We start from the raw sequence: 11,794 nt of genomic DNA, 5'->3' as shown, positions 1-11,794 counted from the left end.
TAGTTTACATTTAACATGGACCCAGCGCTAAACCTTGGGGCACACTTGACACGCATGTACATCTGTTCATTCTCTAGAGTTTATATACACTGTATATGTTGAAGTGTAGTCGACGTGTGATTGATGTGTGTTCGCGTGTTGTATGAGTGTGTTGTTGTTGGTTTTTGTGTTGATTTTTGTTGTTGCTGTTTTTTTTTGTTTTTTTTTAGATTCTTGTGGTTTTGTTTTTTTTGGGGGGGGCCCGCGGTGGCCGAGTGGTTAAGGTGTTCCGACACTTTACCACTAGTCCTCCACCACTGGGTAGCGAGTTCGAAACCTACGTTGGGCAGTTGCCTGGTACTGACCGTAGGCCGGTGGTTTTTCTCCGGGCACTCCGGCTTTCCTCCACCTCCAAAACCTGGCACACCTTAAATGACCCTGGCTGTTAATAGGACGTTAAACAAAAACAAACCTGACCTACACGTTTCTTATTTGGCCCGTCAACTTTGACTCTGATTAGATAAATAAAGGGCACGAGAGTAGGTGAAATATTATCGTTTTATACTTAATTGAGTATTGAGTGCTGGTATCAGTTAACTGACCTTAGGGTAGTTTACATTTAAACTTGACCGGTCGTAAGATTAGATATTGAATGAACAAGGTTACTGGTCGAATAATCGAATCCTGTCATGTTCCATACACATCTTTAAATAAATTATGTCGAATCATTTCACTGGTATTTTGGACAACCCCACCACATTTCCGCTCTTCTCGAAGAGCGGAAATGTGGTGGGGTGGGTTAAGGGTGGTCGGGTGGCACAGTGGTAATACGCTTGCCTTTTACCTAGGCGGCCGGGGTTCGATTCCCCGATCGGACGTGAAAAGGTATGTGGTCACCTGCCCGACCACGTGGGTTTTCCCCGGAAACTCCGGTTTCCTCCCACAGTAAGACCCCTCGCGCGCTTCCATCCAGGCCAACAAGCGTGATTAATATAAGTTGATATAACTTGTTTCGCAATTGTTGTAAAATAAATAAAGTTTACATTTCTTCTCGAATTTCTTTTCAATATTTAATAGCATCGTGTCTCGTTCCTGATCCTGGTTGTTAAAAAAACAAACCTGATCAAATGAAATTTTAATCTTGAGAGGGAATTATATAAGTTGTGAAAACTTGTTTCCGAATCCAACTAGAACGTTATTATTTCTGTATGACTAATATCGGAGTGAAAATAATTGACAAACCCTCCCTGATTATATCGTCTTTGACGATTTAGTATATGTATTCTTAAATAATGCTTAAAGGGGCATTCCTTCGTTCGGACATCAGAAACATGCATAATTTCTATTGATGAAATCTATGTCCGAACGATGAAAATTTGAGTGTTTGTACCTTCATGTAATGAAATTATCGCCGAAATGCACAAGAAGAAGGCGTATCGCATGTCTCTGCGGTAATTAGTGATACTTCGGGTCGAATTAAGAATTTTCAGGACTTAATACTCGAAGCACTTTTATTTATCTTGAGAGTAAAACTGCCTTATTAATGAGATGATGATTTTTACTACTTAGAAAAAAAAATACATATTTTCCAGTAAGTTTAATTTTGACGACCTTAACTTTATTCAAAAGAACGAATGCCCCTTTAAAATTTAATAATATAAGTTATATAGCACTACTTTTCTAGAACGGTTAATCAAGAATTATAGCTATTGTTCTGTTATGGATTAAATTGATTATAAGTTATATCAATGCATTATATACAATATGTGTTTGTGAAACGTGTGTGTATTTGAATGCCAAAGTGTGCGAAGTTGTAACCTAACCGTCAGGTCATTTCGGCTAACAATTACCATATGTAATATCTGTATTGAGTAGTGTACGAGATGGTAATATGATATTGTCAATTCAGTTACGTTTTGTTAAAACCTTACCACACATTTTGTAGATGTGCGATAGTCGATCCAGCCCCCAGTCGCCACCAAGACCTCATCGGGAAGAATTCCACTTCCTTGTAAGGTATGACGTCGATCAGACGTATTCGATGTTTTGTTGATATGCCTAGTAGTTCCGTCATCACCACAATAGCCCGGATGTGACCTAGATTTGTATGGCGGGTGTCGTCGATGAAGCAGAAGACGGTTGCTCTTCTTGAACATCTGGTCTTATTATTTTTGTACCTTTTCAATGGTTTTCAATGCAAATCTTTACTTTTGTTCCTATTTTGATTTTTATGTAGATAGGAGGCTTCGTCGATGTAGCAGAAGACACTTGCCTTGAGAACATGTAAATCGTCCATATACTGCTATCGTTATTTATTTATTTGTTTTTTGTTGTTGTTGGTTTTTTTTAATTAATTGATTTTTTGATTTTTTTTTTGATTTTTTTTATCTATTTATTTATTTATTTTTAATTGATTAATTAATTTATTATTATTTTTTATTGATTTTTTAAAAAATATTTTATTCATTTATTTCTTTGTTTATTTTGATTTAATTTAGAATTGCGATTTTGTTTACATTTCTATATGCTTTTCCTGTTTCGAAGTCTTTACAACAACTAATATCATGGGTTTATCGAAATGTTTCATACAAGTATTGTTAGTGTAACTTGCTGCTCATTGTTATACATAAATTAAATACTCGGCTATCCTTTCTGACACGGTGACTGGTATTACCTTATTTCTGACCTACACGTACCTTATTTGGCCCGTCAGCTTTGATTCTGATTAGATAAATAAAGGGCACGAGAGTAGGTGAAATATTATCATTTTATACTTAATTGAGTACTGGGTGGTTTGACAAGTTTAACTTAATGCTCTACGCTGGCTGGTTAAGAAAATTAACTAATGTTGTCCTCAGAAATATGACCCATTATGTGGAACTACTAGCTATGGCAGAAACTACCTTCCGGAAGCGTAACTATTTTAAGGGTTATTTAAATAACAAATCTCGTGAGCATTAACAAGCCTATTAACCACTACTCTGGTTAAATTTAACAGAAGTAACTTTATCAATTGTTAGTATGTAACATGACGAACCATGGACCATGCCGTTGACATGAAACCTCTAAGCCGTTTGTAAAACGCGACAAAACATGTGAAAATGCATGTTTCCGGTGAAAACTATTAACTCCTGTCCATCACATATGTACATGTATTAGTATAATATATACAATGTATATTGCACAAAATGCCCGTGCCTTTACACTCACAAGTGTCTTTAGCACACAAAATGGGCATTCTTTTCACTGATTCTATTATGCCTTGAAATGCAAATGTCGGCTGTGAGCAATATCACAAAAATATGGCATATAGACAAACATTTCAGACATCAAAAATACTCATGTTAAACTATTAGAAATTCTAACATGATTGTTTTGTGGGAAGTTTCAACCGCCGAGATTTAGGTAAAAGATGCATATTTCTGAAAAAAACTCCACAGTTTAACTATTTATCGTCTACGTAAAAACATTACTCATACTCTGTCATATTTGTGAAATGCCATTAACAACCGCAATTTGCATTTAAACAATTGCCCCTATTGTGTACTATAGACAAATGTGAGTATAACGGCATGTCCATTTTTTGGGTTTGATAATTTGTGTCACTCAAAATTATTTCCTACTACATATCATCACAAAGTAATTCTAAGAAATAAACCGCCAGCATCTGCAGCAAATTATTGATGATTTTGAAAAGAAAAAAATACATGTCTCGACAAACATTTGGGTATAATACATGACTGATTTTGTGCAAATTTGTGGATATTTGTTCGATTTTTAAATTTAACGTTATTTCTCTGTATACAGGCAGACGACCCTTAATTAATCAAAATGGAGCGGTCATCTCCAACTCAATGTAGACATTTAAACGCGTTTATCACTAATATTGTGTGATGATGTGTCTCATCCCTACATAAGCCCTGCTGCATATGATAGTGCAATGTTTATGGGTTCTTCTAAACGCGATAACTTGTGAATTGTGTATTTGCCAAAGCAGTTATCAAAACAGTATCTGTGCGAGACCGACTGTCTCGTGATGATGAGCTAATACAAGATTAGTGCAACATCAAATTGATAATGTATAACACGGATCGTCCTAAATCTGTATCAATACTCTGTGACATTTGACAAAAACAAAATCCTGTAGATTCAATTCAATTCAATTCAACTTTAATCCGTAAGTTTTACAACTTCTTAGATAACGTAGTATACATACATAAAGGACACAGTGACCCTCTCTTACATAATTCATCATTCATTCTACAAAATAGTACTGACTGTCTTCACATACATCTACAGTCAACAAAAATAATTCTTACAACCATCTTAAAGAACAATAACAATTAATATATTATTAATCTAATAAGTTGAAAATGAATATGTTTTAATTACAATTTGATAACAAATCTTTCCTACGTTTATTTGCTATTGATAAATATTTTCCTAGATTGTTAAGTTCTTTTGTATTTTCTACTTTGAGTAATTGAATAAGTTCAAACATAGGGTTTTTAAAATAATATGCTTTAATCAAATTAAGACGAATGTCTGCGTAACGCTTGCATTTAGAAATAAAATGGTATTCGTCTTCTATATCATTTTCATCACATAAAATGTATTTTCTTTCTTGCCTCGGAATATCAATATATCTTCCACGTTCAATAGTTAGATCATGTGCAGACAAATGAGTTTTTGGTAATTAAAATTAACTGGTTAAATAAAGATACGACTGAAGTTTAATATCATCAACTAGATTTTGGTATAAAATTCCTTTAGACGACAAATTTACTTTCATAAAACATTCTTGCTGGAAATTATTGAAAAGACGTTGTTTAAATACATTACTATAAAATTGATCGGAACAGTTACTGGTTTCTTCAAACGTATAGATGGATGACAAGTCTTTTTGCAGCTGTAAACGTTTAGTCTTTGATATAGTTTCTCGTCCTTGAAATTATGTCAAAACTTGCATACTGTAAACTTACACATTTTAGCGGTAATTTTATTTCAGCATTTTTCGCTTTGGAAGCATCCGCTAAATTATGATTTCGCTTATTGTAGTTTATCTACATTGGTTTCTATAGCGATCATTGTTAGTGTACTGATTTTATTATTCCATTAATTTGTTTTCACCTAATTTGCGCTAAATTTGAGAGCGTCAAATTAAGTATGTTTATAGTAATTCATTGTAATAATCAGTAAATTGGGTTTTTTTTAATTTTTTTTTATTGGGGCCGCGGTGGCCGAGTGGTTAAGGTGTCCCGACACTTTAACACTAACCCTCCACTTCTGGGTTGCGAGTTCGAAACCTACGTGGGGCAGTTGCCAGGTACTGACTGTAGGCCGGTGGTTTTTCTCCGGGTACTCCGGCTTTCCTCCACCTCCAAAACCTAGCACGTCCTTAAATGACCCTGGCTGTTAATAGGACGTTAAACAAAAACAAACCAAACTGACCGTAGGCCGGTGGTTTTTCTCCGGCTACTCCGGCTTTCCTCCACCTCCGAAACCTGGCACGTCCTTAAATGACCCTGGCTGTTGATAGGATGTTAATCAAAACAAACCAAACCAAATTAATGATTGATGAAGTATAATTAACTGTTTGATTACGGCTTTTATGCTTAGATCATCGCATATTTTCGATTCGATTTCTCCGTTAATACATATGTAGGCAACAGGTATTGTATCACCCCTGAAGTACTATTGTCCTTGGGACGGTAACGTGCAGTAAATGATCAAAATTGAACTGACTTTCCGGGATCCGTTAGTGATGGTACGGTCCAAACGTTTGGAAATCCAGAAAAAGAAATATGGAAAACAAGAAAGTGTCCAAAGAAACGTCTAATAGTTTGAAATAGATAATTAAAGGGACATTCCTTCGTTTGAATAAAGTTTAGGTCGTCAAAATTAGAATTACTGGAAATTACGAATTTTTCCAAGTAGTAAAAGTTATAATCTTTACATTAAAATAATGCAGTTTTACTCTCAAGATAAACCGAAGTTCTTCAAGTATTAAGTCCTGAAAATTCTTATTTCGACCCGAAGTAACACTAATTACCGCAAAGACATACGGTATTTTACGGTATATCAGTACGATACGCATTTTTTATGTACATGTCGGCGTTAATTTCATGACATGTATTGTAGGCACATTTACATGTAGGCACATATAGTCATCGTTCGGACATAGATTTTATCAATGGAATGCATATTTTTGATATCCGAAAGAAGGAATGTCCCTTTAAAAACAGTCGTATAGTCAGCGCCGGTGACGTAATATGTCAAATTATATCGTCTCCCAAAACTCCCAGAAAAAAAATCAGCACCAATTGTTGTAGCCGTACTCAATTTGGCAAACTCAAACAGCGCATAATCGAATTTACGGTGGCTGATTTGTGCCATTTCGTCCTTTTGTCTTTCGCCCCAAAAAGACAAAATTAACAAAATCTAAATTACGTCTTTTCTGGGTGAAAAGACGAAACATCATACTCGAAAAGACAAAATAAATGCACGCAAATTAACGACTTTATTTCTCGTATTTTCGGGTTCATTCTTTTCGTCTTTTCGACATTTCACCCCGAAAAGACAAAAATTAACAAACCTTAATTTTCATCTTTTCGACTTTTCTCCCCGGGGCGAAAAGACGAAAATTAAGGTTTTAAAATTTCGTCTTTCGCCCCGAAAAGACGAAAATTGGTTACTTTCGGGGCGAAAAGTAGAAAAGACGCAATATAAGTTTGGTTAATTTTCGTCTTTTCGGGGTTTATTTTGATTAACGTCATATTAACAGCTAAGTCATTTAAGGACGGCCTCCCGTGCGTGCGACATGCATACGTGTGGTGAGTGCGTATGTGTATCCCGGGAGGCTGCGGTATGTTCGTGTTCGTGTCTTTTCGGGGTGAAGAGACGAAAGGACGAAATGGCACAAATCAGTCACCTTATAGATTAGCGCATCCAAATATTTGCAGCAGAAAGTGATATGAATTAAGTGTAATTAGCGCGATCATTAATTAGCCAAATGTTTAAGCGCGAAAAAAAACCCCGCTTAAATAAGCTTGCCGCTAAAATGTGTGCGCTTACAATATCTTGCACAGTTAGATGATATGCCGTGCAACTTGAACCAGGACAAATCACGATTTAAAATGCCAATGAAATTTGGTTCATTTTCAATTGTGACAAGTGTGACAATTAAAAAATCTTAAAACTTTTCATTAAAACGGACTGATTCACTAGACAGTAAGCACGCGGCGAGCAACAACGTTATTCATAGAATTTGGGACAAACATGAAATTTTGAAGTTTTTTTTTAAATTTTTATATATATATGATTTTGTATAGAATAGAGTTGTATTAATCACATTAATTATGTACTTGAAACAATGAACAATTAAGAACTCCAAAACTAATTGACAAATATTTTTTGTTTTTTATTAACATATTCATAATAATGACATAAATAATAAATAATACAGTCTCGCGAAATAAAATTTACAGAAATACATGAAAGCTAATTTTCAATTAGTAGATTAATTATACAACGTCAGGAAAGAAACGTCCGTGGATATCAAAAGGAACAACCGTTGGAAGTACGGCTTTATTGGTAATTGTCATGGTTTTGGGGTCAATCAGAGCGATATAACTCGTTTTCGTTGTTCCGTCGAGGAATATTGATGCCAAGTAACCATCGTCCTCTGACGTAGCGACACCTGGCGGTGAAGGTATGAACCAAGCCTCGGTAGGGTAGTGGTTAGGGATGTATAGCGCCTTGTCTCTCTTTTGACCACACACGTCCTTCTTGACGATCGCTATATGAGCAAAATCTTTTCCGTCAAAATTGTAGACTGCCCCATACACAAAGCAATACGACTTTGATCGGTAATGTTCGTTAATTGTCGGTATTTCTAGTTTCGAGGCACACAGATATTTATCAGAATCTTGGAAATTTTGTTTCAGGTAAGTGTTTCTCTGTATATCAAAAATGTACCTGGTTACCAAAGTTTTATATTTGCTGTTGGCGCGTGCTGTAATATTGTGAATGGTCGACATCTCAAAAGCGTTTGAAAAGAACGGGTTGTTATGACCCGCAACATCTACAGCGATTTTACCGTCGGTGAATTCAAACGCGTTTATATGGTGCAACGCCATGACGTTTGCAATATCCATGTTGTGGATTTGACCTGATTTTGTGTTTACTATATAAACTGTTGTATTTTGTTTTGAAAACCAATCCATGCCGTTTACTACTGATCCGTGTAAGAGAAGTTTTTCCGTGTTGACGTAATAAGGGGCGACGAAAAATATGACGTAATTTGGCGTTACCGAGAAGGAATGCATATACGCTACTTTATCCGTGTTCCATTCTGCTACAACTTGTCGATCGTTGACCGATTTAATCCGTACAAGAGTTAGTTTGTGTTTAATACCAGGAATTAAGCTTAAACTACTGTAGAAATTGAAGTATGTATCTGAGGTACCATATTCCGGAAGCGCATGTGCGCATGACATGGAGTTAATGAACCCAATACTTCCGTCGGGGTTTTTTTCCGGATGTTTGGCCTCAACAGCCTTTAAAGTAGCCAGTGATTCGTTGAATTCATACAGTTTCCAAACATCAGACACTGCTGCGAATACGGGTCCGCCATCATCCATGAATTTAAAAACGTTAACGTTCATATTGTCCAGCTGATGACCGACAGCCTCCGCCTTTTGGACATCGTTAAATGGAGGATCGACCCCGCCAAACGTGAGAAACGGTGCTACGTCATCTTTGGACATAGAATCTTTATAAGTGTCTGATTTGAGGAATTTGGTGGAGAAATAAGCAGAACCATTTCCAGCGAATGTCCAACTGGAGAGCTTGGAATACCCGTCTAGTGCATTAAGGAACTTCCGGCTTCCCATCTCGTATTTTCCAGGACCATTTCTGATCTGTCAGTAGAGGGAAATGAAGATTTAGTTTCATAATTCTAATAAATTTAAATAAAGTTAATTTGAATTAATTGAAACATTTAATTATATGGCAACAGTAGTCAGTTGTTCATTGTGAATGATTTTCGTCATGGACGCGTTGTCGCATTGTTGTATTGGACAAGGTGCCAACACGACAACGCCAGCTGCAAGATTAGCGACAATAATTGGTACAGAGTTCGACATTCTGTTTCATTAGGATCGACCAATACATACATTTTTTTTTACCCGAAAACGACCGTTGCACTATTGAAATATTTTGCAAAATCTGCTATCATTTGATAACCGCATGGTTGATATTCTTAACGTTAAAACCACATTTGATAACAGCATGGTTGATATTCTTAACTTTAAAAACAAAGCATCTGAGCTAGCACTTTCATACGTCTACTGAATACATAAATTTAGCTACTGACATGTACAAGTAATATGTGTATAGTATATGACGTTTTCGTTTACAAAACAATTATTTGTAATCTGACGTTTAACATAAAGGGTTTGTTAATAAAAAATCATATGAATTTATAAATACTTACGAGAGTTCCTTTGAGCCATTTAGGAAGTGGGTTATCAAAATAGATTGGTTTGTTTTCCATTTCAACCGTGTTAGTAGTAAACCACATTTCAAAGCCCTCTGAACCATCTGCCTCGGCAGTACCCGCCAGGAGGAAGACAGACACAAGCAAAACAAGCAATGCTTCATTTAACGCCATGACCAAAGGAGAGTGATACTGCTGTGTCTGCGCCTTGTAATCAATTTCATTTCTGCAATTACAAGTATATATATATAGAGGAGCTTATCACCTACATCAGTGACGGCCTTGTCCTACTTCATATCGGCCGGTTATTGGTAAAAATGACCTCACAACAATCACCTGTATCAGTTACGTAACTTCTGAATTGTCTACACTGGGATATTCGGGGTTAACCAGAGGATAATTTCACAGTTTCGGTCAAAAGTTCAGGAAAGGTTTTAGACATAGCTTTGCATAAAAATAATGAAAATTCTTTGTATAAATCATGTATTTTAAAATATAACTCTCAAACATTTCGTTTTACCGGGGATAACTTTATAGTTTTGCCTTTAATGTTGCTGAAAAGAAAAAATATATATAACAGTGATCAAATAAAATCTACAATACCGCCATTTTTGCCGAGCTGTAATGGGAAAAGTAAGATAATCATTACGTTTTAATTCCTCATATTTTCACCCGACAATAATATAGACAAACAACATCAAATTTATATACAGTACGTGACTCTCATTTTTTCTGCATTGTTTCTACAAATTTTCTATAGCTATGCTTTCAGTACGGGCGCTGTGTTGTATCCTTGAACAAGATACTTTATTCTGTTGTGTTCCAGTCAACCCAGCTGTAAATGATCACGTGGTAGGGCAATGCAAGAAATGCCGTGTGCACACTGTTAGCGCCAAAATGGCAGCTCCGGCTGTATGCTTCCCATGGAGTCGAGAAAGACACTTTCTGGTAACTAAAAGCCAAATAACTATAGATAATAATTTGTGAACCACTTTAAGACAGCTATGTTGCTGTGATACAGTGGTATATAAAATTTGATTTACGATGTTATTTTGAAAATATTTCTGCAAAAGTGACTTGGAACTCAGATTTTAAAGGAATTGGTCCCCACATCCATGAAAACGAAATATGACTAATTAGGTCAAATACTGACGTATAATGCTTCCTGAATGACGGTGAGGTTTTTTTTCTGGTCAGTTTGGGAAATTGTCACATGAATGATATAATGCAGTTTATTGGAAGAAATTAACTAACGAGGAATGTTACTTACGATAGTTTTTTGAGAACGCATTTGATTCAGTTTCTTGGACATTTATAAATGAAGTATTTGATTTTTTTAAATTTGGGCAAAGTATAAAAAAATGGATTCAGACATAAAAAAAAAACCAAAAAAAAAACCCCCCATCTAATTCTACAATTAACCATTGTGGGAATCATCATAATTCTTTGAGAGAAAAAGGGGTTGTCGTCAAGGCGACCCAATCGCGCCCTTCGTCTTTATCCTTTGTTCTGAAATTTCAGCAATTTAAAACATAACAAAAACATAAAATGAGTAAAAGTAACTGAACATGATCGCCCTATTCTACTTTCTCGGTATGTTGGTGACACATCTCTAATTCTTTATGGATCAGAATTATCACTGCAAGAATCAATTAAAGAATAAGATTCTTTTAAATCTCGGTTTAAATGAATCTTGGAAAAACACAATAAGTTTGGATTGGAAATTGAAAAACATAGCAAGGAAGTTTTGACTAAAGACTGGAATTTGCAATAGGGGCAAACAAAAATTTACTATTCTTGGAATTGAATTTCATGTTGAACTATCGTATCCCAAACTTGAATTTTGATTAAAAAAAACTAGTAGAACTTAAATCATTAAGAATATGAGAAGTCTTACACCTGTAGGAAGGATAAATATGATAAAATCTTTATTGATTTCTCAGTTTAATTACCTGTTTATCTCTCTTCCAAATCCAGATAACACTTTTATAAAAAATTAAAACCTATAGATTCATTAAACTCCCATTCAGGAACATATTATCAACCTCCAAAATATGTTTTGGAAAGATAAATCAGAAGAAAAAATATCTTGAATAAAATCCATCTCGAACATGCCTTTATGGTATAATGAAAAGTTTTGTTTTTTGTTTTTTGTTTTTTTATTTTATGCAAAAATTGGTACAGAAAGGGAGTAGTAGTAGTTAATGACTTGATAATTTCCTTAATTTTTTGGATTTCAGAGGAAAATATTGTGTTCCAACATTATCTTACATTCTACCATGTTTGCTATGTAACGCCAGTTTTGATTGGTTTAAA

General features: G+C 35.2%; 1 protein-coding gene across 1 annotated transcript; it reads right to left on the bottom strand.

The window, feature by feature from the left end:
• Positions 1 to 7,387: 7,387 nt before the first annotated feature.
• On the bottom strand, positions 7,388 to 9,676 carry LOC117326864 (beta,beta-carotene 15,15'-dioxygenase-like). The gene is made up of 2 exons (XM_033883649.1): positions 9,476 to 9,676; positions 7,388 to 8,900 (listed from the first exon to the last, which is right to left on the bottom strand). Exons 1-2 carry the CDS (start codon positions 9,650 to 9,652, stop codon positions 7,503 to 7,505), a joined length of 1,575 nt encoding a protein of 524 aa, XP_033739540.1. The 5' UTR covers positions 9,653 to 9,676; the 3' UTR covers positions 7,388 to 7,502.
• Positions 9,677 to 11,794: the final 2,118 nt, after the last annotated feature.

Source organism: Pecten maximus, chromosome 5 (genome assembly GCF_902652985.1).
Source record: "Pecten maximus chromosome 5, xPecMax1.1, whole genome shotgun sequence".
NCBI classification, from domain to species: domain Eukaryota; kingdom Metazoa; phylum Mollusca; class Bivalvia; order Pectinida; family Pectinidae; genus Pecten; species Pecten maximus.
This window is presented reverse-complemented; position numbering and strand designations above follow the sequence as displayed.